This window comes from Mustela nivalis (genome assembly GCF_964662115.1).
Source record: "Mustela nivalis genome assembly, chromosome: 17".
NCBI classification, from domain to species: Eukaryota; Metazoa; Chordata; class Mammalia; order Carnivora; family Mustelidae; genus Mustela; species Mustela nivalis.
In genome coordinates, this window is record NC_139036.1 from 60,089,159 (window position 1) to 60,116,979 (window position 27,821).

General features: G+C 59.2%; 3 protein-coding genes and 1 long non-coding RNA gene across 9 annotated transcripts in view; 2 read left to right on the forward strand and 2 right to left on the reverse strand.

Annotated features, from left to right (window-relative positions):
- The window catches only part of TBC1D16 (TBC1 domain family member 16), a 74,019-nt gene extending 54,458 nt beyond the window's left edge, over positions 1-19,561 (reverse strand). For 4 of the 5 annotated variants that reach the window (XM_082705457.1, XM_082705455.1, XM_082705456.1 and 1 more), the window contains exons 1-3: positions 19,455-19,561; positions 6,920-7,159; positions 3,696-4,284 (exon numbers count right to left, since the gene is read on the reverse strand). In XM_082705457.1, coding sequence (XP_082561583.1) covers positions 3,696-4,284; positions 6,920-7,097 — 767 coding nt within the window. In that variant the 5' untranslated portion in view covers positions 7,098-7,159; positions 19,455-19,561. Of the gene's footprint in view, positions 1-3,695; positions 4,285-6,919; positions 7,160-12,135; positions 12,266-19,454 lie in introns of those variants that run through there. The other variant, XM_082705454.1, reaches the window with a different exon arrangement.
- SGSH (N-sulfoglucosamine sulfohydrolase) overlaps positions 1-27,821 on the reverse strand; it is a 169,485-nt gene that overhangs the window by 40,462 nt on the left and 101,202 nt on the right. The gene's annotated exons all lie outside the window — the stretch shown is intronic.
- Positions 1-27,821, forward strand: part of LOC309850933 — a 1,194,231-nt gene that overhangs the window by 20,680 nt on the left and 1,145,730 nt on the right. The window lies entirely within an intron of this gene.
- CCDC40 (coiled-coil domain 40 molecular ruler complex subunit) overlaps positions 20,091-27,821 on the forward strand; it is a 35,582-nt gene continuing 27,851 nt past the window's right edge. Inside the window, exons 1-5 of one of the 2 annotated variants that reach the window (XM_082706824.1) lie at positions 20,091-20,617; positions 21,787-21,850; positions 22,268-22,807; positions 25,673-25,817; positions 26,993-27,168. In XM_082706824.1, coding sequence (XP_082562950.1) covers positions 20,589-20,617; positions 21,787-21,850; positions 22,268-22,807; positions 25,673-25,817; positions 26,993-27,168 — 954 coding nt within the window. In that variant the 5' untranslated portion in view covers positions 20,091-20,588. Of the gene's footprint in view, positions 20,618-21,786; positions 21,851-22,267; positions 22,808-25,672; positions 25,818-26,974; positions 27,169-27,821 lie in introns of both variants that reach the window. The other variant, XM_082706823.1, reaches the window with a different exon arrangement.

A 27,821-nucleotide genomic window follows, 5' to 3' on the forward strand; every position in this document is an offset into this window, starting at 1 on the left:
GCTCTAGCCAATGCTGGCATTCTGCACCTCCGCCAGACACCCTCTCAGTCCGGGGCTCACGGACCACGCCTCTCTTCCTGGGGACCCCTTCAGAGCTGTGGGTCTCAACCAGGCAGCCACGCCGCAAACCCCTGGGCCCCGCTCCCCGCAGCTGGAGGTGTGGCTGCCACCTGGGCAGAAGGCGTTTCCAAGGCTACCCGGGGCGTCCTCACCTGCAGCCGGGCGCAGCGTGCCTGGTCTACAGTGTCCTGCACTACAGTGTCCTGCGCGCGGACCCTTCGGTGCGGGATTTCCAGCCCCATCACCGTGTGGGCACTGCGCGGCGGCGGGAGGGAGCGGAGGAGCCGTCCCTTGCTTCCACGGTCTCTGGTGTGGTGGCTCGGAGAGGAAAGGGGCAAGTGAATGTGCCCAGCGCCCAGACCTGGCCCTCGCTTCTCACAATGGCCCGGGAAAATGCAGACTCCAAGGCCCACCCCAGCCCCTTCCAGAATCCACACCTACTTTTTAAGGCCCCCAGCGACCTGTCATGCGCAGCTGGGTCGGGAACCAGGGTGCCTCCCTGGAACACCCATCAGGTCCCATGTGGGACGCAGGCCGTGTCCGCGTCGGCCCTGCCCCCACCTCAGCTGAGCACAGGCTCCCGGCCAGGAGGCCACGAGGGCTCCTGTCCGTCTCCATCCCATCGCAGCACGAAGCCTCAGCCTAACCGGACTGCTCGGGCCTGAAGAGCACGTGTCGCGATCTGCGGGGTCTGTCTGGTAGACGCGGCCCGTCCCGACCACACACCACGGCCTGCTGCGCACGCCCAGAGATCGGCCCATTGTCTGTGAAGCAGCTCCAAGCAAACAGATGACCCCCAAGGGAATTGGGGGGCCCGGGGTTCTGGAAAGCAAACATTTGGCTCCGGGAGCCTTACCACCGAGAGGCCTCCTAACGTGGCCTCAGAACCCCAGCTCCGGAGAGACCCCCCGCTTTCCCTCGGGGGCCTGACGTGGTACAGAGCGGGGCTCTGGCATCCAGCCGCCGTTGGAGTCCCCTGGAGTGGCAGCCAGCCACGAAGAGGAGGCCCACGTCAGGGACATCGTCAAGGGACATCAGGGCCACCGTGCTCAGTCTAAGCAGCCACACACGAACGGCCACCTATGCCACGATTCTACTTACAGGAAACGTCCAGAACGGGCAAACCCGCAGAGACAGACGGTGGGGGAGTGGCTGCCGGGGCTGGGGGAGAGCGGAGGGGGAGTAGCGGCTTAGCGCGTGTGGGGCTTCTTTTGGGGTGAGGAAAATGTTCGGGAGCCCGACAGCGGTCACTGCTGCCCAACACGGAGTGCTAAAGGCCATGGAATGGGACAGTTTTAATTGGTTACAGCGGCAAGTTTTGTGTTATGTGCATTTTACCACAATTAGGAAAACAAAATTTCCCTACTCTGGGGCCGCCCCGTGTCTGGGAGGGTTCTCAGCCTCAGCACTGAGACGCGCACAGGACCGCGCTGTATGGGGGGCTGTCCCGGGCATGTGGGGTGCTCCGCAGCACCCTGGCCTCCAGCCACCAGAGGCCCATCAAAATGTGTCCCAAGACTGCCATGTGTCCCTTAGGGCAGACTCGGCCCCAGGTGAGAATCTCCAGTCTAGACGCATCTGGAATCGCCTGGCACAGTAAGACGTGTCCCCTGGGAGGTGCCCACAGGCAGCCGGCGTGCGGACCCAGCAAGGCGGGGGGCGGGGGCAAGCAGCCTGCAGTGAACTCACAAGGTAACCCCATAAATCAGGTTACTATCCTCCTCTTACGAACGAGGAGACGGAGGTTCTAAGAAGACACAGTGCTTTCCCGGGCTCATGCCGGCCAGGTCTCCCGAACTCCCAATCCAAGCTCCTTACGCGACTGGGGTCCCTACGGGGCCCATTACATCAGGCCCTGATTCCGGTTCTGCCACTACGACCTCTGCCATGAGACCAAAGGCCAGGCCCAGCACACCTGAGTCACAGTCAAGATGGAAATCAGGGGCGCCTGGGTGGCTCAGTGGGTTAGGCCGCTGCCTTCGACTCAGGTCATGATCTCAGGGTCCTGGGATCGAGTCCCGCATCGGGCTCTCTGCTCAGCAGGGAGCCTGCTTCCTCCTCTCTCTCTCTCTGCCTACTTGTAATCTCTCTCTGTCAAATAAATAAATAAAAATCTTTAAAAAAAAAAAAAAAAAAAAAAAAGATGGAAATCAGGACCTGTCCCCGCCACCTGGGCCTGTGACCAGCCCCTACAGGTCTCCCTGCGCTGGCCGGTGGCACCACCAGGGGGAGCTCCAGCCAAGCCCTGCGGCGGGAAGCCAGGCTTTTCTGGTTCCCAGGCCGGTTCTGGTGGGGTGCTCAGTGCACAGGGGGCGCGGTGCTCCCCTCCACAGGCACTCTCCGGTACGTGGACAGCGGTTACCAGGCCACTCCCAGGCTCCAGTGGACCGCATCGTATTGAGGGGATAAAACCAGGAAAAAACCCAAGAAGCTCAGATTTCTACTCCTTTGCTCCCCACTTCCGTCAGTCCTGTGTGACCTCATGTGCTCCGGGTCTGGGGCAGAGCCAGCTGGGCTCAAACCCAGCTTCTCTAGCGTGCTGGCTTTGCGACCTCCAGCAAGTTACATAATCTCTCCGAGCCTCGCTTTCCCTTCTGGGTGTGTGTGAGTGGGGGGGGAGTGGCAGGACCCGCCCGCGGGGTCTCAGGTAGCTGTGAGCGTAAGCGGGAGCTGCCCGAGGCACACAAGCCTGGTGCCCACCCCAGTGCTTGAGGCCTCCAACCTCGCCCGCGCCCAGCTCACAGCTCGAGTTTGGTGATCACGTGCCGGCTGAACACAGCAGGGCTTAGGGCGCGTGACCACTGTCCACCCAGAAACCTAATGAGAGCAAGGACCCTGCCCGGAGCATGAGAAGGGGCTGCCGAGGTCAGGGGTAGCCCGGCCTGCGCAGGCCCTGGCCTCTCCAGGATAGTGCAAGCCCGCTGTTCCCGAGCCTTGGGCACGCCCACCCCGGCAATACCCTGCGGCCCCTTCATGATGCTGCGTGGTGGCTGCTACCGGCTGTGACAACCCTCTCCGGTCAGGTGCACCCAGGACAGGATGTGGCCTGAGCCAGCATCGGGTGCCCCTGGGCTCTCAGGCTACAGAGGGAGTGACAAGAACATCACCCCCAGGACTGTGCTCCAGCCTCTTAGAGCTCAAGGGTCTGGGCAGAAAGGTTAAGGTTCCCCCGGGAAGCGGGGGCTGGGCCACAAGCCTGGTTTGGCTGCAACCCCAAAGGCCTTGGGCTACCAGCCAGGAGTCTCCGAGCCTGCCTGGGGTCTGTGGGATGGACACAAGCTACTGTCCCCCCACTGATGAGAACTGGGGCACCAGGATTCCCAGGGCCTGGGCCCACGGGGTTTAGCCTGGGTTACAGGGCAGGTCCACCCTGTGGGCACGGCTTATCCTAGGTGAGGCCGCCGAGGGGAAGGGGACGGGCGAGAAGGCAGAACCCCCCTCCGCGGGTCCTTCACCGTCTCCTCGAGCAGCATCAGTGGTGGGACACGGGGGCCGAGGCCCTGGCGTCGGGAGAGCCGGACCCCGGCAGGGCGAGACACAGGCCGCCCACAGCCCTCAGGGAGCAAAGCCCCGACTCACGCCATCGCCCCCCACGAGGCGCAGGGCAGGCCCTGCGGGTCGGACTCAGGACTCACCCGCTCTCGCTGTCCAGGAACACGGAGCTGCCGCTGTCCACCAGGGCGGCGCTGATGGGTGAGAGGCAGAACGGCGAGGAGAAGGCGTCGGAGTCGGAGTCGAAGGAGCTGTCCCTGCTCACGCCCTCCGCTGACAGCTCCAGGGAGCCCTCCTCCTCGCTGGCCTCGGGCCGCGGCTCCCGCCCCTCCTCCAGCCCGTCCTGCGAACTGACGGCCGACAGGATCCCGGAGTCGCTGTGGGCCGGCGGGGGGGCCACCCCCAAGCCCCGGGCCAGCTTCTCCCCGTCCTCGGAAGGGGGGGAGGGGCTGACGAGCCCGGCGTCTGGGTTGCCCTGTGCCACCACCAGGGCGTCCTCATCTCTGGGGGTCAGGGCAGGCCTGGGCTCCGTAGGGGAGGGCTGGTGGGGGGTCCCCAGGCTCTGGGCGCGCCGGGCCCGTGGGCGGGGCGCCTTGCGCACGGGCGAGCTCTCGGGGGTGATGTAGCGCAGCGCCTCCTCGTCCTGCCTCTGGATGCGAGAGTTGGGGACCCACGCGAGGATGACGGTGCTGCCCAGCAGCTCGTCCTTCTCCACGTACAGGCACAGGTATCCTGCCAGGGTCGGGAGGACAGGTGCGTCAGGGACCGCGGCGCCTCTGTCTGGCTCCTGGTCAAGGCCCCGCCCTGGGCCGCCAGGACACGGCCCGGCCAGACAGCCCGGCCCCGAGGACAGCGTGGCCAGGGGCGCGGTCGGCTCAGTGAGTGAAAACGGGGGCACGTAGCCGATTCAGGGACCAGGCTCCCAGGCAGTGGCCTGTCGCCACTTCCCCATGCCCGCGGAGCCCTCCTCCTGCTCAGAGCCCCACCCCGGCCACGGTCCGGCAGCCCCGGAACTTCCCTCCCCACAGCCAGCCTCCAGGTCTGGGCGAGCCCAGGGGCCCGGGAGCCCCGTTTCACCACGCCTGGGAGTGACGGGAGCTGCGGACTTTATTTCTGTCTCATACAAAATAAATCCAAAGAAGGGTGTTGGGCGTTTTCCAGTCAGTTGGGGTCTCAGTGTGTCTTCTTTAATGCAGCTTTCTGGAAGGAGGGGCGTCCCCGGTGTCAGGCACCGGACCGCGGACAGGGCCGGAGAAGAGCGGCGCCCCTCAGAGGCGGCTGCCAGTGGGTGGGCTCTCTGGGCCCCCGAATGCTCAGTCTGGGGACAAGCGGCATTTCCTGACACTTCAGGATGCCCTGACTCCTGGGTTGATCATGCCAGGTGCCCAGGCCTCCTGGTCTCTGCTCTAGAAAGACCCCGGGGCCGACCTGGGCCGTCAGTCACATCCCCCGGAGCTCTGAGAACCTGCACCAGTCTCCTGAGCCTCGCTCCCGTTTCCAGAAGAGGTGGGGACACTGCGGGATAACGGTAAGGAGCAGAGGAGGCCACGTGTTTCATACCCTCAGATCCTGTGGCTCGGGGACGGGGAAGGGAGCCCCAGGACTCTGCCCTCACCCCGGGGCCTTCCAATATAGCGGCATCCGCACGACGTTCTCCCAGGGCTGTGCGGTTCTTTCCGACTGAGACCAGAAGAGCTGACACTCTCAGATCTGGCCCTAGAACCTCTGTCCCCTCCTCGAACCCTCAGAGTTGGCCCCGTGGTCAGGAGTCCACGGCCACACGCCACCAGAGCGCACTGCAGGACGCTAGAATTCCCTGTCTACACGGCCTGGAGCCGGCTCCCAGGGCCTGCTCCTGAGCTGTCTGTGGGGGCTGTGGGCAGGCTAGGGTGTCCCCACGTGGGTGCCCGCGGTCCCTTCTAGTGCAGGACAGAGCTGGGCTGGAGGCGGACTCTCCTGCTTCGGGACCTGTGGGGGCTGATGACTCCAAACCCGCACCCGACCGTCGGGGGCTACAAAGACAGACTCACCAAGGTAGGACCAGTTCATTAACGTAATTTAAACATTTTGTCTTTTAATTCACTCATTCAGTATTTTGCAGACACATAATTTGCATACAGCAAAGTGCTCAGGCCTGACCGTCATTTGTTAACTTTTCGATGTCTGACGTCTGGTATGGGGCTTCTGTCTGTGCTGGGTGGGCGAGTCCACAGGCTGCAGCCGGCCCCCCACAGGTGCACTGGGGGCCCCGAGGGCCCTCCAGCAGCCCGGGGAGGCCAAGGGAAGAACAAAGATCGCCCAGAGCCTGCCCTTGTCCCATCTCCTCCCCGGGCTAGCTCTGGGAACGGCCCAGCCTCTCTGAGCACCAGCCTCCTCGGCCAAAATGGAGGCCTGTCCCGGCTCCCGGCACTCTCAGGAGGTTAACGTACAGATAAGGCAAACCATGTGCTTGTCACAGCCGTCGGCAGAAGCGACAAAGGACACAGAACTTGGGTATCACTGACCCATCATTTTGTCCTTCCCGTGGGAGGCAAGCGGGGCTGAGGGAGGTCAGTGCCCCGTTGCTATGACCGGATCTAACAGCCTCAGACCCGCCCCGGCCCGAGGACAGCCACAGTCCAGTACCCGACCTGGAAGAGAAGCGACTGCTTTGCTCCGTGCTGTGAGCCGCAGCCCCGCGGAGCACCGGGCGGCCGGCCACCGCAGCAGGGCTCGGGAAACAGCCTGAGCCCTGGGAAAGAGGCAGTTTCTTTGTCTGCGACTTGGCACAAGATCGCCAAGCTGCTGTCACCGCAGGAACAGTGTCCAGCCCAGGCTCACGGAGGCCCTGGTGCTGGTGTGCCCCGGGCATGGCCCTAGGGGAATGAATCGGTGGCCCCCGCATCTCCCAGCGGCAGACTCCAGCTGATGCTTTCTGCCCTGATTTCAGAACCGGGGGGTTAGAGGACAGGTGGAGACAGGACTGGTGCTTTCCGGGGCCTGCCCTACAGTCTACCTGGTTCTCATCACGGCCTTCCCGGCTGTGGGAAGGGAAGCAACCACCAGGCCTAGCTCGAGGGGTGTGGTCGTGCCACAGTGGAGGGGGCCCGTGGGTACCGGTCCGTGCCCACAGAGGAGGGCTGCCCGCATCCCTGCCTGCAGGCTCCCTGCTCCCAGCAGCTGGGCATGACCTAATGTCCTCTTCCGAGGCTGATTCCCCGAAAGCCGTCCCGCCCCACGTGTACAAGTTAAAGGTCACCGGCCCCTTCGAAGATGGGGGAATCAGGACAAATGGGGAAGTGGCCCAAAGCTTTCCGAAGCTGGGGCTTGGGCAGTTTAGCAAGAAACCAAGCCCCTCCGCCCAGGCCCTCCCATCTCTCGGGCTCACCTGGGTGGTGCCCTCCGAGCCCCTGCAGTCCCTCGGGCGGGTGCACGCACACGTTGTTCTTGGAGTAGATGATCTCCCCACCCAGGACGGAGAGGGGCCCGCCACCGCCGCCCGGGGTGAGGGTCAGGAGGTCCGAGGCTTTGGAGGAGGCCCGGCGAAGGAGGCGGCCCAGAGACATTGCCGGGGGAGTGCTTCCATCCTCTGCACGCGTCGGCCCAGGCGGGGCTCGTCCGGACGTGGCTGGGGGAGAAAGACAGAGGAGGCGCGTCAGGCCGGGGGTCCTCGGCACTGCGTCCTGCCTCACACCGGCCAGCGCAAGACAGATGGGGGTTCGCTGACCTCCAGGACGGGTCCTGCTAACACGAGGCCACGTGGCACCATGGACATTTGGGGCCGGGTCGTTCTCAGTGCTGAAGGCGACCCCGGTCTCTACCCACGGATGCCACCAGCAGCGCCCTTCCCGCCATGACTCCAGGCATGGCTCACGTCCCCCCGGGGCCCAACCACCTGCCACGGGCGCTCTGCTCCCCCACGGCGATGCCAGGAAACGCTCAGACTTGTCTCTGCTCAGTTGTGCCCTGCGTCTGCATCTGCGTCGACGAGCCCTCCCATCCCGAACCTCAGCCCCTCCGCCGGGCTTCCCAGGGAGCGGCCTCCTTGCTACATCCGCCCTGCCAGGCCTCCCCCACCCCCAGCCTGGCCTGATGTCCTGACACGTGACGGGCCATCTCCGCTGGGAAGGGTGTCACAAGGACCCGAGTTCGCCTACAACCCGGCAATGAGAGGGGTGTCCGGCCGGCTCAGAGGACGGGGTGACTCTTGATCTCGGGGCCTTGAGTTTGAGCCCCACATGGGGTGTTGAGATCACGTAAATAAGTAAAAAAAAAAGTACAAAATAAATAAATAAAAATTAAAACAGTAAACGAGAAACCAGAGGACCGACCCAGACGCATCCAGAACTCCTCGCGATTCCCCGACAGGAGGAGCAGGGCGATGCGCGGGAGAGTGAGCGGGAGAGCTCATCGAGGAGGAGTCCTCGGGCTGGACGAAAGCCCAACACCCGGCAGACGGCCCGAAGCAATTTTTATTCCAGCCGAAAGCCCAGCCGTCAGAAATCGCTCGCGGTGTGGACCGGCCAGACGCTTCACATCAGTCGAGCCCCAGAACGCAGCCACCCAGCGGAGCCGTGGACGGAGCCACGGGAGTGAGCTCGTGTGCGCAGACCCTGCCGCCCCCCGCCAGAAGCGCTGTGTGTGCAAGACGCAGCCCGCACTGGGCAGGTGCAGGCCAGCCTCACGGGGCAGGGCCGGGACGGGGACACCGGATCGCCTTCCTCTCGTTGAAAGAAAAGAAATGAGTGAGAGCCAGTACGACAGCATCGTCGATGACGGACGGACTAAACGGGGTCCGTCCGCACGGGGGATCTTATTCGGCCTTAAGGAAGGACACTCAGCCACCAGCCACATGGGTGGACCTCAAGGACACTATGCCTGGTGATGTCAGCCACGCACAGAAAGACACAGAGTGTAGGATTCCACGTCCATGAGGCCACTGGAGTCGTGGGTCAGAATCACAGAGAGAGAACGTAGGACGGGGGTGCTGGGTGCCAGGGGCTGGGGGAGGGGCGGGATGGGGAGTTAGTGTTTTGGGGCCAAATTTTCAGTTTGGGACGACGACAGTGTTCTGGACACGGATGGTGGTGACGGCCCCACAGCGGCGTGAGGGGACGACCTAATGTCACTCAGTAAGACGGCCGTGCAGTTTTATGTCCTGTCTGTCTCACCGCAGGACAGCAACTCTTCGAACCTCCTGCATTTCTGACGCTTCTCCCCCAACCCAGAGCTGGTGTGCAGGGCTCCCTACGTGAGGCTCTTTCTGCTGGAGGGTTTGCACAGGCTCGTGGGGCAGGGGGGCCGGGCTCAGGGTGCCCTTCCCTGTCCGAGGCCAGGGAGGCTCCATGCCGGATCCTCAGCCCCCGGCCCTGTGGGGGCCCCTCCCATGCCCTCAACTCTGTTCTCAGATCTCCCCAGAAAGTCACTAACTCTCCCAAGCACAGGATTCTTCTAACGGCTTCCTGCCAGCCCAAAAGTCGCCCTCCCTTGTCCGCATCTTTACCCAGAAAGATCCATCACGCCCTTCTCCCGAATGACCGGGGTTCCCCGTATCGACATTGCCCTGAAAATCACGGTTCCGGGACACTCACTGCCTCAGCCACAAGCCGAGGACATCACTCCCCTCCTGGTCGTATCCAGGGCCCGAATCCACCCTTCGAAGGCTTCCCCCAGACCAATACTCTCAACCCCCCCGGCCGGGGGCAGCCAGCTGACCTCAAGGACCATTCAGTAATCATCCGGCCCCGCGGCTGCCGGTCCCACCGTGTGGCAGCGGCCACAGAAGGGCTGTCTGTGACCCAGTGAGACTTGACTCATGGACACTCTCACCTGAATCTCCCAATCTCTATGTCTCACAGAAAATTCTCCTTTTAGTTTTTTCCCAATCATTTAAAAATATAAAACCCAACCTTAGCTCCAAGACCAGAAAACAAGCAGAAGGCTTGATTTGGCCCATGGGCTGCAGACAGCGGACCCCTGGCTCAGGCCACCTTCTGGATACTCGGCCCCTCTCTCTACCCCCACTGCCTCCAGGCCAGCCTCTCCGGGAAGCCTTCCCGGCCTCTGCAGGTCAAGGGGGTGGCCACCCCAGAAGCCCCCCACTGGTCTGAACTTGGAGGCAAGCCCCAGCACCTATAAAATTCTTTAAAAAAAAAAAACCAATCCCACGCCCTCCGTATCGCGTCGTCTGTGCAACTGTCGGTATTGTTATCCTAGCGACGACTCTGCTGTCCAGAATATTTTTAGCCTTCAGAATCGTTCCAGAACGGCAAGGTCCCTTCACGAGCCGTACAAGAAAATGAGTCCCTTCTTTCTAGACCAGCCCTGCCCGGTTTGCTGACATCCCCCAGCCACGTCTTAAAAAGTGAACAGAAAGGAGGAAGACTAACGTTGGTAACACACTTTCATTTCAGTCCTCATCCCCCAAACAGGACCGTTTCGGCCCATAATCCATGCGGAAACGAGCTGCTCGACGTCCCCTCGGCCTCTGCAGTCTGGGGTCTGTTTCGCGTTAAGGGCAGCTCAGCCGGGACCCACACTGCGGCCGAGGCCTCGGCTCCCTCGGGGTCTCCCCTGGTGCCCCTTCGCTAACTCCGACGGGGCTGCAAACAGCTGTCGGCTGAGTCCAGAACCCAAACCGCCCTTCAGTGAAGACGTCTGCCACCGCGGAGGACAATCGGAAGAACGTGCTGGAAGGTTTGAAGGGCGTCCCAAAACACAAGCTCACAATCCCCTTTTCCCGCACACCCGACGCGGACCGCACGCTCTCCCGCCCTGAGACTCTGGCCCTCGCGACCTCCTACAAGCAAGTTCTGCACACGAGAAAACGGGTTCCGAGCGTTCGGGTCACTCGGGGAGCAGAGAAACTTGGCGCCTAAGACCTTCGTCCCTGTGCTCAGAGTTCAGCTCCCACCACACCCCCGCCACCTGGGTGGGCAGGGGACAGGCCCCCCAGCTCCGGCCCCAGAGTGTCCTGCGGCAGGCCGCACCCTGGGGGGTGTCTGTCAAACGCCCCCACAAAGAGTCACCCTCTTCAGACACTTCCCACACGCTCTCCAAATGCGTTTGCTCCTCCGTGAGCCGCCTTCATTGACATGAAACCCGGTTCCCAGCCTCTGCTACCACACGGCTCGCCGAGAGAGCCCTTGACCTATTTTTGAATGCTTTCTTTTTTTTTTTTTTTTTTGTAAATTAGGCACCAAGCTCAGAGAAGCACAAAGAAGAACACAAGTGCCTTAAATCGCAGGATCCGAAACTGTTCCCGTGTCCGTTCCTATCCTCTGTGTCTGTCTTATAAAAAAGGAAAGACGCCCCACGGGGGTGACCAAAGTCTTGCTTTCTGTCGCAGCGTAAGTGCATTCTCCCACGTGTTAATGAGTCTAAGCGTGTGTTTTCCCCCAACCCCCAAATCATACGATGAAACTCCAACCCCCGGCCCAGCACCTCGGAATGCGGCTGTATTCAGAGACAGGTCTTTACAGAGGTGATCAGGTTGGGATTAGGCCATTTAGAGAGGCCGGAATCCAGTGTGACCGGCGTCCTTTGAAACGAGGAAATTTGGAGATGGACAAGGTGTCCAGAACAGGGCACAGGTCCAGGAAGAGGCCACGGCGTGACACAGAGCAGTGGTGAGGCGGAACGGGGAGGGAGGGAGGCCTGCCCCCCGCAGAGCTGGCTGGTCAGGCGGGAAGGGAAGGGGCAGGGGACAGGGCCCGGCAGGCGGCACCAGGGAGACGCAGAGCAGGGTAAAAAGGATAAGGAATCCCTGGGCTGGACAGGGACCCGCGGCGCAGGATGTGAACGGCCCCAGTGCCACGAAACTGCACGTTTCAAAATGGCCCAGGTGGGCACCACTCTGTATCCCTGACCGAGATGAAAACTACTGTAATAGTGGATCCCGGAGAGGGGTGTCCAGATGCTCTCTGCACTGTTTTTGGTAAACCTAAAACGCTCTAAAAAATAAAATTTAATTTTAAAAAAGAGGACGGAGGGACGCCTGGGTGGCTCAGTTGGTTAAGCAGCTGCCTTCGGCTCAGGTCATGATCCCAGGGTCCTGGGATCGAGTCCCATATCGGGCTCCTTGCTCAGCAGGGAGCCTGCTTCTCCCTCTGCCTCTGCCTGCCTCTCTGTCTGCCTGTGCTCGCTCGCTCTCTCTCCCTCTGTCTCTGACAAATAAATAAAATCTTTTAAAAAAAAAAAAAAGAGGACGGAGACCAGAGTGCCCGCCCCCCGGAGAATGCCGGCCGAGAGGACTGCGGCGGGTGGAGGCCGGACACGGGCTGGGTGCCAGAGGCAGGCCGAGGGGCAGCAGTAGCGATGCCAGGGCCTGGCCAGAGCTGCACGCCCTGACGGGGGTCTTCCTCCTGTCCTTGAGTCCGCAAGACGCATGACCTTGAGGGCTTCACTCAAAACCTGCAGAGCAGTTTATGTCCGTGACCTTTGGGACCTGGTGACCCGCGGGGGTGGGAGGAGCCCAGGGAACGACCCCTCCTGGTAGACCAGAAAGCTGTGCTCCAGAACGTCTTCCCGGGGACAAGATTCTGAGCAAGGAGAACACCAGGTGCCCTTGTGGGTCTGGGGTCTCTGGGCCGGTGGCTTACCCACCTTCTACCTCGGACAGAGCTGGGGGCAGGCGCGCGACCAGCACACCCTCTCAGTGCCATTAGCAGAGATCCAGAGACGCGCGAGACCAGCCGCTCTCACCTGAGAGGAGCCCGCGGCCGGCAGCGGCTCCCCGGCTCCCCCCAGCAAGGACTCGGCGTTCGCTGGAATCAAAACAGCAGCCGAGATGCTCAGAGCGCATCATACCGACATCCCGGGCCGTCCCCATCCCCGAGAGAGAAGATAAAAACCTAATTCTCCTCCGATCCGTTCCCCTAACGTTTCTACTTTAAAACGGTCACGCCCGTGTCGGTCTTGTGGATTTTAGGTGATAAGCTCCTGAGTCCGAGACCCCTTCCTGACGGATGTGCCCACCAGAATGCCACCTGCAGTAGAGGTCCACATGCTTGGTTTTTGCTGACAGAAAGGACAGTGCTGCCAGCCTGGCGGTCGGCACAGGGAGCCGGAGATGGAGGAAGCCAACATCCAGAATGAGCATCATTCCGGGTGCAAAAAAAAAAAAAAAAAAAGAAAGAAAGAAAGTAGTGATTTTAAAAGGTACAAAGTAAGAACAGCGGGGCTGGTCTCCAGCCATCTGTGCAGCCACGATGGTAAGCCGAGCTCTGTGCTGCTCTGAGCCGTGGTGACCACGAGGTCGGGCCAGATTTTTGCCAATAGGCTATTGTGTCGTTCGAAAGAACAGAACTTGGCCTCCCCTCAAAACACACACACATGTCCGGGACACCGAGCTCCCGCCACCGAAGGCCCTCCCCGCCCCTGGTGGCTCCCCTCAAAACACACACACATGTCCGGGACACCGAGCTCCCGCCACCGAAGGCCCTCCCCGCCCCTGGTGGCTCCCCTCAAAACACACACACATGTCCGGGACACCGAGCTCCCGCCACCGAAGGCCCTCCCCGCCCCTGGTGGCTCCCCTCAAAACACACACACATGTCCGGGACACCGAGCTCCCGCCACCGAAGGCCCTCCCCGCCCCTGGTGGCTCCCCTCAAAACACACACACATGTCCGGGACACCGAGCTCCCGCCACCGAAGGCCCTCCCCGCCCCTGGTGGCTCCCCTCAAAACACACACACATGTCCGGGACACCGAGCTCCCGCCACCGAAGGCCCTCCCCGCCCCTGGTGGCTCCCCCAATACCTTCCAGAACTCCGGGTTCTCAGCCGCCAGCAGCCTGCGGGGGAAGGGAAACTGGGGACCCAGGACAGGGGTTGGGGGTGGCTGAGAGTGGGCAGCCGGGAAGGGGGCAGGTGTTTATCTCACATCCCTGTTTGGACCTGGCCCTGCTGCTGGGTCATGGCCAGGGGCAGGGGGTGGCTGGTCTCCCCTGACCGCACTTGCTCCTAGACGCCCCGGGAGCACCTGCCACCAGCCCCGGGCCAGAGGCAGCAGAGGCCGTGGAGCTCAGTGTGGTGGCGCTGGTGCAGGGCCCTCCTCCAATATTTTCAGGGTGAAGCGGAGGCATCCATTACCCAAAATTCGTCCCCCAGGAATTGGTGATTTATACCTGGGGAGAAGGGTCCTGGCCAGAGACGGAGCCTAAGTCACTGAGAAGCCAGAAAGGAGCAAAACACAGTAAGAAGTGATGTCTTTTAGAAAAGACCTAAGTCGCCCCTCTGCTTCCTTCGGAAGGCACCGCCGTCCCCTGCGCGCTGGTTTTCCGTGGCTGCTGAAAGTTTCCCATCACCACACATTCCACAGCTGAAAACCCAAACAAATAAGCTCACAGGTCTGAAGGCCACAAGTCCCACCTGGGCTCACCCGGCTCAAACCAAGGTGTGGGAAGGGCTGCGCCGCCTCCGGGGAGAATCCGCGTCCCTACCTTTACCACCTCTGGACTCTCCCACAGCCCTGGGCTCCTGGCCCTCCCTCCACCTCCAAAGCTACCGGTGCCCATTCTGGTTCCCCCACCCCCACCCCAGCACACGGCTCTGGCGCTGTCTTTCCCCTCCTTATGCATCTAAGGACCCTGAGACGGCACTGGTCCCACTGGAGGGTCCAGGACAATCTCTCCATCTCTAGGATGGTTGATGACCGAGCGACCTTAATGCCACGGACCCTAACTGAGGCCCAGGTCCCCAGGATTTGGACACAGACGTCTCTGGGAGCCGTTCTACCACTGACACGGCACGGCACGCCACGGCAAAGACGCAGGAAAGCATGGACTTCTAACTCACCCCCCGACTGTCAAATGCCTATGCAGGGCGACCACCTTTTAGACAATATGAGGGGGACCCCAGGTCTAGAGCCAGAAGAGAGGAGGCCGCGGGTCCCAGCAGGACAGATGGGAGGAAAGGGGCACTCACGCCAGGGCCCGCCCTTGGCCTCCTCCTCCACCCAGAGCCCTGGTTTCCTGTCCTGGCATTAAGGGGCCCCATCATTTGCCAACCAGAAAAGCAAACAGGAGCAAAGGTGCAAAGTTCTCTCCCAGAACCTCCCTAGGAAGACCAGACAGATGCGGCAGCCGGCAGCCACTCTAAGAGCAGGAGCTTGACTTCTCCCGTTCGCTGCTCTGTGCCGTGCACCTGTCTCGGGCCCACCTGGCTCGTGGGATGCAGCTGTCAGCAGGGCGAGCGCGGTCCCGGCGAGTCCCGGGGCTGCTTGTTCCTGCAGACCGGAGGCTCGAGCCCACAGCCATCCTGACAGCCGCTCACCGCGTGGGGGGAGGCAGGGAGGGGTGGAGGGCCGCTGGGCACGTTAGGGAACGTGTGATGAGAAGGAGCCCACAGGGGATGACCCAGCCCCGACCCCGGCACGGGCACACTGCAATAGGCCTTGCCACGGCGCTGGCAGGAACCGGTTCCCCCGCTTTGCTCCCAAAGCCGGATCAACGCAGAGCGGGGAACAGGTGATGCTATTTAACCAGGAGCCAAACACACAAAAACAAGGATCATGTTCCTCCCACGCAACGTCTGCTGCTAACACCGGTCCCAGGAGACCCCAGCCCTCTCTCCCAGGCATGTGTGCCGTGGTCCTTCCCGGAAGCCCCAGCTCTGCAGTTTAGAGGGGGATCTACACCCCGCAGGTAGACGGGCTCAGAACCCAATCTTGGGGTACACGATTTGGGGAAGCTGGGTCTTCCAAGTCTCATTGTGCAGACAAGAGACCTGTGGGCTAACACGGCCTGTCCTCCCTGTGGTGCTCCCCTTCGCGTTATGGAACCGTCGTGGAAGAAAAGGGTCTTCCTGACACATACATCACGTTCAGGATGCCCATGGAGAAGACCGTCACCCAAAAGCAGGGTCGCTGTGAGCGGGGCCTCTGCCTACAAGGGAGGACAAGATGATCAGCTTGTATTTAAAATGAAGGAACAGGGACGCCTGGGTGGCTCAGTGGGTTAAGCCTCTGCCTTTGACTTGGGTCATCGTCTCAGGGTCCTGGGATTGAGTCCCGTGTGGGGCTCCTTGCTCAGTGGGGAGCCTGCTTCTCTCTCTACCTCTGCGTGCCACCTCTGCCTGCTTGTGTGTGCACGCTCTCTCTCTCTCTGACAAATAAATAAATAAAATCTTAAAAATAAAATAAAATAAAAGGAAGGAATGTAGTGTAGGGCAGAAGCCCCAGGGCAGGAGGCTTGGACCAACTGCCATCTGGGAAAGGACCTTTAAGAGGCTGTAAAGACAAGACAGTCACAGAAACAGGAGGGGGAGCGGACGGCCAGCTTCGCTGTGACTTCCCTCTTTCGGCGGCCCAGCTGTCACTTTGATTATCACCTACTCCCTGGAAAACCCCAAGGCCTCTGCCTCTCACTCGGGAGGCCATCTGCTGCTTGCGCCCCCTTGACAGCAAATACCAAAACACTATTTCCTCCCCAAAGAGCCGGGGAAGTAGGGCCTGGGAGATGAAACTGACCTTAGACATGAGCCAGGATCGAGGAACAAGGAAGGACTGGAGCCCCAAAAGCAAGGAAAGGTGCAAACCCAGCCAGGAAGCCACCCAGCGACCCAACAGTGGGTTAGGTGCACCTGACGTCTCTATGGTTCCCCTAAGATTTTAGATACAGAACTTGACAAAGGAAAGTGTAAAAATGACTTCTGTTACATACACCCTTGGCCCCAATTTCGGAAAGACAGAGGTGGAACGACCAATCTACCAGACTCATGCATTCCGGGTCACTCAGGGCGGAAAAACTAGCACGTAAAGCCAAGCGCACAAACTAGGACCGACGTGGGCTACTGCGGTGGTAGACACCGCGCCTGTGCACCTGCGGCCAGGTGGACCCCTCCGGGTGGCTCATCACGTGTGTGACCTTTAAACACCTGGACAGACTGGTCGTCCAAGGTTCAGCAAGAGCAGGGCACACCACCCTGCTGGGTGAGGGCTTGGGGAGCATCTCACTGAGTCTTTAAGCGGCCAGACCTTGCTCCTCCCTGAGGCCTCTATCAGGTCAGAAGACACAGTAAAAGATATGCTTCAGGTCGGACATTATGGGACAGCTCATCAAAACAGATTTCTTAGTGACCCAAGACCCAGTGCCCAAGGACACACAGGTGGTCAACAGCAAAAACAAAAAACAAAAAACCACCACCCCTGGGTGCCTGGGTGGCTCAGTCAGGGAAGCACGTGCCTTCGGCTCAGGACATGATCTCAGGGTCCTGGGATCGAGTCCTGCCTGGGGCCCCCGACTCAGCAGGGGGTTTGCTTCCCCCTCTGCCTCTCTCTCTCTGTGTCTCATGAGTAAATAAAAACCCTTAAACACACACACACACACACACACACACACACACACCCCACCACCACCACTGAAGTGAAATGAAAAAGATCTCCTAGACTATTTCCCTGAATCTGGGGGGAGGGGAGGCTGCAGATTCCTGCTTTCAAGTCTGTGCACCAGGCTCACGGACGTTCACCAGTTTTGTAGAAATACAATGTTTATCAGTAAAACGCACCTGGGCCCCAGCTGCTACACTTGCCTCACTGTGCAGCCGCAAGCCCGTCCTCCCCATGCTGTCCCCACCGTGTGAAACTACGTGGCTAATCTTACACGAGAAGATTCAGGCCTGTGAGAAATTTGAGGTCCCGCCGCTGCGGGGGAGGGGGAGGTGGACAAATCTCGAGCTGAGTCTGTCTTGCAGACAGCCTGGGCGCCCTGGTCCCGGGGAACAGCCTGTGGGACCCAGTGCCCCGCGAAGTTACGAAGCGAAGAGCGTCACCCTTCCTACGCGGCGAACTCCGGGGCTGGACAGATCAGCTTCCGCCTGATGGACCACGCACACGAGGAATTAAGAAACAACATCAAAATGTTTTTACCAATTTGCTCACTGTGAACAATCCAAGGGATGGTCATTGATAACATTTTGTTACAAAGTATAATGCTGAGTATGCGCCAGGCACTAGGTCCTCGGCATGACAGATGCCCGGGACGTGGCTACAACAATCTCCACGGCACAGACGGAGAGGCTCAGGCACAGAGGAAGGCAGTCGGTACCGTGGACCAGGGCTGGCGTCTGAACCCAGCAGTTCACTTTGGAGGCCACACTTTAGCCATGGCACAGAGCCACCCCAAACCAGGGCTGAGAGACCTGTGCGAGCAGGTAGGCTCCAGAAACCCCACGGCTGCCTTCTCAGATATCTTTATCCGAGGCCCCGGGAGGCTCTTTCTGCACGAAAGAGAACGGATGCTAGCCGCTGGTGGTGACATGGGATTCGTTCCCACTCCCTTGCTTTTTTATGACTCATCGGGCAGAAGGAACCGTGTTCTCCTGTCTGCAAAAAGAGGGGTAGGGAAGAGCGTGTGCATGTGAACAGCAGGCACCTCTTCCAAGGGAGGGGGCAGCATGCACAGCCGTTTCTGGGGCTGCAGCATCCTGAGCCCGAGGATGCACAAACTTGGTTCTGTCCTCGGGGCATGAACTTGGGGAACTTACCTCCCTAAGGCCCAGCGTTCCCCTCTGTTATGGGGATAACCTCACTCCTGACTTTATGGGCTTGTTCTGGGGGCTAAGTGAGTTCATGCGTAATAATCAGAAAGTATATACACAGCAACCATCATCACCGGAGGGTTTTTTAACTCCCTGAAGAATTTTCACCTACCATGTCCTGAGATTTTGCCCACCATCAACAAGCCACACGCCAATAAGTGCCACAGAACACGTAATAACGGCACTCAGCATCCCCCCGCCTCCCGGTACCAACACGGGGCGGCTGCTCAACTCCCCAGTTACTACTACCAGCCAAGAGCGCTTCAATAATCCTCTCTTTGCAGAAGTTTCCATGGTTCTTCAAAGCCTTCAGGAGTCACTCATCAATTACTATTTCAACCAAGGAATTTCTAAACCTGACAACACAGATTCTTAAAAGTTCCCTCATCCACCCATTGGCAGACTGGGAATGGACTTCTGGGCTTCGCCTTCTGCGCCCACCCCACACGGCCATTTCTGAGAACCGTGTCTCCCTTCCTTCCGGATGCAAGAACTTGGGCCTTCCAGGTGGTGAAACAAAACAAAGCAAAAAAAGATTGGTAAGACCAGTGTGGGAGGGGGCGCCTGTGAGGGACAGGGGGCGACCAGTCCCGCTCCTCCTAGGAACCTGGTGGGGCAGGAGGACAAACTTTGGAGCGGGCATCAGGACGTGCTAGTCGTTCTCCATCTCGGAGAGAATCTGAACTAGATCGTGGCCAACATACGACACCAGCTTCCGAGGGTGCGAGAACAGGATTTCAAATCCACCGGCTTCTGGCAGAGCTCCTGAGCGTATATTTAGCCATCTTAAATTGCCTGGTTTTTTTTTCCTTCTCCTTTTTTCTACTCTTTCTTTCTTTCTTTTTTTAAGTGAAGCAACGGGGAAGAGCCCGGGCCTGGGGGACGTGCGTTTCCTTACACGCGGTTCCTCCAGCCAGACCGCCGACCCCAAGGCCCCGCAAGGCCGGGAGCGCGCCACGGGGCCGGGAGGCTCACTTCGGGGGCCGCGTCCGCACGCGGCGGCCCCTCCAAGTTCTCCCTCGCGGGCTCTGACGATCCAGCAAGACAAAGACCGCAAGTTCTCGGGTCCACGGCTCCACGCAGGCGGGCACGGCGTCTCCCCGGATCAGGTCCGCTCCCGGCCCGGGCGCCCGCACCCGCCGCGGAGGGGGTCCCGGGAGCGTCTGCGCGAGCCGCAGGGCTTCCACGCCGTCCCGCTCGCGCCCGGGCCCCGCGCCTCCCGCGCCTGCGGCCGGACCCCGGCTCCTCCCGGGCCCCGCCGCGCCAGGCCCAGCGCCCCGCGCGCGCCCCCGCCCCGTCCCCGCGGAGGGGACACCGCCCGCTCCCCCACCCCCGGTTCTCGGCCCCCGCCCGTGCGGTCCCTTCCGGGATCCCGAAACCCACCCGGGTCCCGCGGCGGGGGCCGGATTCGCGGCGGGTCCCGGAGCCTCCGCCGCCGCCGCCGCCGCTGCCACCGCCGCCGCCGCCGCCGAGGCCGCCAGTGAGGCGCGGCGGGGCGGGGACGCGCGGCGAGGCCCGGCCCCCGGCCCGCCCCCGGCCCCACCGGGCCCGCCCCGGCCCGCCCAGAGCCTAAGCCGGCCCCTAAACCGGCCCCCCGGCCCACCCGGTGCCTGGCCCCGCCGGGATTCCAACCCGGACCCGGGCCCATCCAGACCCCAAACCGGCCTCGGGCCTAACCCGGCCCCTGATCCAACCCGGACCGCAACCCGGACCCGGACCCGGACCGGGACCCGAACCCGACCCTGCGGATCCGGCCCAGCCCAAACCCCTCCCAACCCGGACCCCAACCCCGCCCCGGGCCCAACCCCATTCCCCGCCGAGCCCTCCCCCTCCAACCTCTTGGTTCGCCCCTACGCTGCCCCAGTCACCTATCGCCTCGGACCAAATCCCCTGTGCCCGGACGTCCTGATCCCGAGTCCCAGGACTTGGGCTCGGATGGCAGCCCCAGCCCGATGTCCCCCGCAGGGAACACAGGACCCCTGGGACGCTTCACGTGCGCGCTCGCCTCTCTGTCCCGCCCTCTCCATTTGTATGTTTCCTATTTGGGGGCAAGAAGGGAGCATCACCCACAAAAAAGCCACTGAGCACCCCTTCTCCGTCCCCGCGGAGGGGACGCCGAGCCCCCCAGGTCTGGAGATGGACGGGCGGGCACCGGGCTGGAACCGCCCCGGGCAGCCCCTAGGTGCAGTGTGCTCCGGGGCCCCTCGCGCCCCCACCTCCGCCTGCCACCTTCGGGGCGCGGAGCGGCCGCGGGTCCCCGGGTGCCCGGCGCTGTCCCTGGGGCATCGGAGTTGCTGGCTGGACGCTAGTGGACACGGCTGTCCTTTACGGACCTGAGCCAGCGGGACAGAGCTCGGACTCAGAGACGGGAGACTGTGTTAGTGTTTAATGAATTGACGTAGGAAGCTGCTCCGCGTTTCCCGCGCGCAGCCGGGGCACAGAGGCCGCGCCGCCCGCGCCGGCCCCGCGCTTGGTCCCCGCCCGCCGGATGTTGACGGCGTCACCTAGCAACGGGAGATGGCGGAGCCGGGTGACCGGGACGGCGGGTAAGCGGGGCAGGGGTCGCGGGCATCCAAGAGGCCCCCGCGCCTCGGCCCGGTCCGTCCCCGCCCTCCCGGCCTTTCCCACCTCCCCGGCCACCCCCAGCCCTGCGCGCCCTTCCTCGTCTCCGTCCCTTTGTCCGCGCCGGTCCTCTCCCTCTCTCCCCGCGCTCGGGCCGCTGGGCTCCCGAAACCCCGCTCGCTCGGCCCGCAGTAACCATGGCAACCACGATGCCCGGCGGTGCCTGCGGAGAGCTCCGGTCCTTGTAGACCAGCAGGAAGCGCGGGGGCTGGGGGCTGCGCGGGGTCTCTCGGAGTGCGGAGGATCCCCGGGCGGCTTCCTGACCGCGGGGACCCCAACCTCCCCTGCCACCGCCAGGCCTCCAGGAGGCGGGGGCAGGGCCGGGGACAGAAACTCTTTTGAGGAATTGGACCTTTTACCTTAGACGTTTCCGCGGTGTTTCCCTTTTTTTAAAAATAGAGTTTTGTATATACTGACATGGAAAGAGGTCCAGGTTACCTTAAACGAAAACACGAAATGGGAAACAGTATGTAGAGGGTGGTCTCTAATTGTGTGTGTGTTTAAATGTGTAGAAAAATATTTGCAAGAAGATACCCTTAAGTCTCTTTTACTACTAGTGGTTATCTTGAGAACGGGAGGGAAAGTCAGGGAGGATTTTCATTGTCTGTCACACATTTCTGTATCACTTTGACTTAAAAAAAAAAAAAGTAAGAAAGAAAGAAAGGAAAGAAAAAGGAAAGCTTGTATTTTTAATTAGAAAAAAATAATTGTAAGAAGGTAAATCATGATATTCTTGTACTTCTGTATCCCTTTTGTGCCACTTTCTCTTACACTGTGTTTCTTTGCCCCATTGGGCTGAGGAAAGTATGTTTAAGTTTATTTCAGGTTACTTTTCTGCTACAATGTTACCGATGCTGTTCTCTGAATGTTACCATCATTTCATTCATTCATGGAACAACTCTTGTGTGGCCCCGGCTCCCTCCACATGACAAGCATGACCTAGTGCTGGGGTTGGTGACAAACAGCCAGCAGCCCAGAGGGGAGGCAGATAATCAACAAGTCCATAATAGTATAGACAGACACCGGGAGATAATCAATGCCCAGGGAAAGAACACTGTTCTTTGAAACTGTTAAACTATATTTCTGCCCCTAGGTCTCCGCAGGAAAGCGAGTCAGCTCTTGAAGGCGGGGAGGCCGGGAATCATGAAAGCCACAGGGTAAAGTTCCCCGTGGGGTAGGCTGTGCTGGGCTTGTCTTTACGGGGGGTTAAGGAGATAAGAGCTGCTCAAGAAAACTGCGCCCTGATCCTGTACCCGGCCCAAAGCAGACTCAGTCCCTTGGCAGAGAAACTCGTTTTCCTCTCCCCGTTCTTAAGTGCTGGCGGCTCGCTGGGTTGACCCACGTTCCCTACTCAGATCACCCGCGGGTTTCAGAACCTGAGTTCCGCAAGGAAGGGTGCAGAACCTTACAAACCCTGTAAAGAACAGACGGAACGCGGAGCAGACTCTCCCGGGGACACGGACGTGTGCGGATGCCAGGTCCCCACCAGTGTGATTGCGCAGCTACGAACAGAACTTCACGGGAGCCTTTGACTGTGTTTCCTGGTTTTTCTTTTTCCTGCCACAAATCTCCAGGTGTCACCCACCGGGAAGACCAGTGACCAAAACACTGATGAGGCTGCTAGTGCCACCGTGCTCTCTGAGGAGGAAATCACGGCCCCTGGGGAAGTCACAAGTGAAGGAGAAATCGAAACTGAGGGGGAAATGGAAGCTGAGGGGGAAGCGGAAGCTGAAGAAGTGGAAATTGATGGAGAAGGAGAAAGGGAAGAGGAATTCGAATTTGAAGGGGATGAAGTCGAATATGAATCTGAAGGGGAATTTGAATCTGAAGGGGAATTCGAGTCTGACATGGAAGCCCCATCCCCTGAAGGGAGAGTCAGTTCCTTAGATCTGGCTCCTTCAGAAGAGGGTGCTGCCGAAGTGCCCCAAGAGGAAACGGGCCCCAGCTCGTGGCACGAACACGCAAGAGGGGAAGTTGTTCCCGAAGACAGAGAAGCCGCCCACCCCTCGGAATCCAGAGACTGGAGGGACATCTCCACGCAGCCATCCCGGCAGGTAGTAGACTCCTCCGAGCCAGTAGGCCAGGATGCTTCCGGAGCCCAGGCCAGCAAACCGGTGAGTGACCCTGAGGTTGATTTTATGAAAGTGTTTGATCGCCTTTGTGGTTTGTCGTCCTGTAGGGTTATGTTACTGTTTTAACATAAAAGGCACACCATAGAAACGAATTGCAATCCCAATTAGAAATTTCTCAGCAAACTTAGGTCTCAGGACCCACTTTTGAATGCCAAGAGTTTCTGGACCTTTCTTTGGTGTCCCCCAGACCCAAGGTCGGAAACATTTTGTGTCAGGGCAACCAGGCTTCTGGTCCCCAGAGCACCACCGTGCGGTGAAACTTCCCATGGTGATGGAAACGCTCGGCATCTGTCCAACATGGTAGCCCCCAGTGCCAAGGGGCTACAGAGCACTGGAAATGTGGCCTGGGAGAAGGAGGAACTAAATTTTTAATGGGGATTGTAATCAATTTTAATTTATATAACCACCTGTTGCTGGTCGTTTCCATATGGGACGATGCAATTCTGGGTAATCGTGATTATGATGACAGGAGGTATGATCTTATAATATTCCTTTTTAAATTATTTTTAAATAAGCATGGGCTTATAGAACAATTGAAGTGTGATTGAAAGACCTGTTTTATTTTTTAAGCCTTGGAGAATAAGTTATGCTTCCAGGAATGCTTCCCACAATCAACCAAAATATCACTATTAAAATCAGGAAATTGCACTACATTACTGAATAACCCTCAGGCCTCATTTACCAACGGTCCTTTTATGGCAGACATACAGTTCCGAATCCATGTTGCCTTTAGCCGTCCCATCTCTTAGGTCATAATCTTTCCTTGACTTCAGTGACCTTGGCACTTCGAAAGGTCACCAGCCAGCCATCTTGAAGGTGGTTCTCAGGTTGGATTTGCCTGGTTTTCCTCTTGATGCGATCTGGGTTATCTTCCCTTGGGATCATATGATCATTGGGTCCCAGAGGAAGGCTGGTTCTCCTTCTTATGTCCTATGAAGTGGTGTGCTGAATGTTTTGTCCCATTACCAATGAGGCTGTTGAACCCTTGAGTGAGAAGAGCCGACCTTCTCCACTGGGAAGTCGCCCTTCACCCACAGGAAGAAGGTGCTCTCTTGGTTTAAGGTAGGAAAAGTGAGTGTTTCAAAGGAAGGGAAAAAATCACAACAAACCACCACCATATTGCTAGGAGTTTGTCTTCCTCTCAGCACGTGTTTAGGCTCATCTTGGGTCAGATTTATCCCTGACTATTTTGCACTTTTGATGCCGTTGGAAATGGCTTCCATTTGTTGGCCACTGTCTTGTACAGAGTGCCATGCTGTATGTAGAAACAGAACTAATTTTGTATATTGGTCTTATATTCAGCAACACTGCTAGACACCCTTGTTAGTGCTGGTAGCTCTTTTTTTTTTTTTTTTTTTTTTTTTTTTTTGTAGAATCGTAGGGTTTTTCACAAAGATCATCATGGTCGGTTCAACTTCTTCCTCTCCAATCTGGATGCCCTTCATATCTTTTTCTTGCCTTCTTCTCTCTGGCCAGAACTTCTAGTCCAACACTGAGTAGAAATCATCCCCAGTACGGCCAGTGAGAGCCTGTCTAAATTGGCCTTTGTGTCCTTCTGACACAACTGGAGTCATTCTTTGTTTTAACCGCTGTCGTCCTTGGAACGTTTTCTCATTCTTGGCACAGACCACCGGCCCTAGAATCAGACGCTTCTCCAGAAGCCTGGTTTCTTTTCATGGAAAATAAAATTTAGAAGTCATGATTTGAGTAGGTAGGTGATCTCACCACCACTAGTCAGCGTCCCCAGACTCTCTCACTATCATCTACGCCACACACACACACACACACACACGCGCGCGCGTGCACACACACACCACACCACACACACACACACACATCTCACGCCAACCCCACTCAACACAGCTCACCGCTGAGTGGGTTCCTCTCAGCGTCCTCCCCTTCCATATTTCCAAGTCCTTTTTCCAGCAATGAGAAGGCTACTCCCGTTCTCCCCGACGCACTTAGTAACTTGCTCAGTCCCCGGATGGAACCTCCGCTGCATTTGTCCGCCCCCGAGTGGACGCTCCTCACCACACCTGAGCCCAGACACCCCCACACTGGGCTGCCCTGGTCCCTGTTGGGCCAACCCCACCCAGGCCAGCCCCAAAATATTTGGGGCTCTGACTCTGTGCCAGGCTGTCCTCGGTGGGGACTCTGTCATCAGGCCCAGGCCTGTCACCTGTGCGGTAATGACGTCACCCAGGGATGGCCTCTGAGTCCCGGCCTCCTCACCCCACATTAGGCCAGCCCCCGCCTCCCATGCTGGCTGCAGGTTTGAGTTGTTCTGGAAGGAAAGCAAGGAGTCGGGTTACATTCCTCCATCTTTGACTCTGGTCTGGACGTGCCTTTGCCCCTGACATTCCGGCCCAGGGACACCGACAACAACCCTCTGGGGAGGATACTGACCACCCCTGTGTCCAGACGAGGACTCGGGTGGACGGATTCCCTGCCCAGAGTCACACAGCTGTGACGGTTGCTCTTTCTCCAAACCCACCATCTGGAACCACAAAGCCACGATCCACCCCACATGGTGAGCCCAAAGAGTAACATGATCTAACGACCGCTAATTAAGCTCCAATAACGGTGGTCTTCACCTGTTCAGTGGTCTTCACCTCCACGTCAGAGGGAGAGGGAGAAGCAGACTCACCACGGAGCAGGAGCCCGATGCAGGGCTGCATCCCAGGACCCCAGGATCAGGACCTGTGCCAGCGGCAGACGCTTCACTAACCGAGTTGTACTGCTTCGGCAGTGATGTTGATGTTTGAATGCTACAATAGATCAAAATCAAATAACTTTTCGGTCCTGATTAAGGCCTCGTTGATTTATGTTTGGTCGTTCTTGTTCTAGAAAAAGACCAGTGACGGGCTGGAGCAGGAAGTGTTTCCTCTGGGGGCGCGACACCGCCTCCGACTGAGCCAGGGAAGCAGCATCACGTCCTCGGACTCGGAGGAGCTGCTCGTGCGCACAGAGGAGCCCCGCCTGCAGGAGCCAGGTACCGCGCCAGGGGCGGTCCTGCCCACGGGATGAGCCTCTTCCTTCCCCGTCATCGTCTGCTACCTCGTTTCCCATTCGGCTGCGAGCTGAAAGATACAACTGTCGTTAACAGATAGGGATCGTGTTTACGGAGCATTTGTTCTGTCTCCTCTCGCTTAACCCTTACAGTAGCCCAATGAGGGAGGAACCATTCTCCTATTTTACAAAGACCCTAAGAGTCGTTTAGTGACCTACCCAAGTACACAACAGAACCAGACCTTGACTGAGAGAACTGATGGCATCCAAGACCACAGCCCCCTACGCCACCCCTTCCCGCCTCCCGGTCTCACAGAGGGGCTCAGCATCAACACCCCTAAAGCTGTGTGTTTGCTGAGTCTCCCAAGTTCGCACGGCACACCCCATCCCGTATCCCCGTGTTGTGAACGTGGGAAAATAGACCAGGATGTTTCTTATTCCTCATGATACAAGAGCATGGATGGTCCAACCAATAAAGCTTCCCACCACTCACAGGGACGTGAGGACAGTGCACACCCGAACGAGTTAAAAACAGAACAGGATCGGGGCGCCCGGGTCGCTCAGTTAGTTAAGCGACTGCCTTCAGCTCAGGTCATGATCCTGGAGTCCTCAGATCGAGTCCCACATCGGGCTCCTTGCTCCGAGGGAGTCTGTTTCTCCCCTCTCTCATGCTCTCTCTCCCTCAGGTAAATAAATAAAATCTTTAGTTAAAAAAAAAAAAAATAGAACAGGATCTCTCCAGCTCCCGCGGATCGGAAAGCTGGAACTAGAGCCTTACTGATAATTCTTTTCAATCTCATCAACTGTTTCCAATTAAAGAAATAAAATCAGTGTAGCCCATCAGTAAGAAGCCACCTTCCTCTTCACTATTTGTGTCTAAAAAGTATCTACAAAACAGATTTCTTTCTTGGAATATAGTAAAGGCCATATGCATCACCTTTGAAATGCGACCCTTTCTATGGAACATGTTAAACCAACGACTAGAAGATTCAGAATGGAAGACGCTGTAAGCCCTGAGCCCTAACCCATGTGATGTCTTGTCTTTTTCTTTTCTGTGGTGTTGCCTGAGGTTGGAAACCGGCGTCCCCGGACAGCACCAGCAGAGTGGCCTCATTAGCCACTGCATTAACGCCTCAGTAGTGCTCGCTGTGCCCCCAGGTGTCCCCCCAGAGGCGCCCAGTGCACAGCCCCAGAGAGGGGCCGTCCCCGCCTTCCTGGACCGGATCCAGCGGCTGAGCACCGGCGAAGAGGGGACCCTGGAGAGAACAGAGTCGGAGGGCAGTGACGAGGCAGAGGAAGACGGACAGCAGCTGGTGGTTCTGGACCCCGACCACGTAAGCACGTGCTCCCCACCCTGCTGGTGCCCTGACATGGAGCGCGACCAGAGATGCCCCCCAACCCGCTGCCCCCGCGCCCCAGGCCCAGCCCCCTGCCCCGTGCCGCCCTCACCCACTGGGCAAAACCGCTCTGTGAACTGCCTCCTCCTTTCCATTCATTCGCCCAGAATCAGCAGTCCTCAGCGTTGGCACTGCTGACATGGGGACCTGGTCACTCTCTGGGGTCGGGCTGTCCTGCGCAGGACCCCTGGCTCCACCTGCCAGATGCCAGGAGCGCCCCTGCGCTTTAGCCGTGAGGTCAAATATGTCTGCAGACATCCGGGAGGCTGGGTGGGGGGCGCAGTCACCCCTGTTCCAAGCCCCTGCTTGGGGCGCACCCCCCAGCTTGTGAGGTCTCGTGCCCACCCCACCCCACCCCCAGCTCCGGAAAGCGGGGAAGGCGAATCCTGATGGACTGAGCCCTTTTGGAAAGCCCGGTGCTCCCGGTGGGAAAGATGGGCCGTTGCTCGGAGCTCCGACCGTGCTCGCCTCACCCTCTCACACCGGGGAGCAACCAGGACCACCGCCGCCGCTCACTCCGCCGTTGTGCCAAAACGTGCACTCAGGCCTTCAGCACCTGGCACGGGACCTCGGGGCCCTTAGTCTAGAGC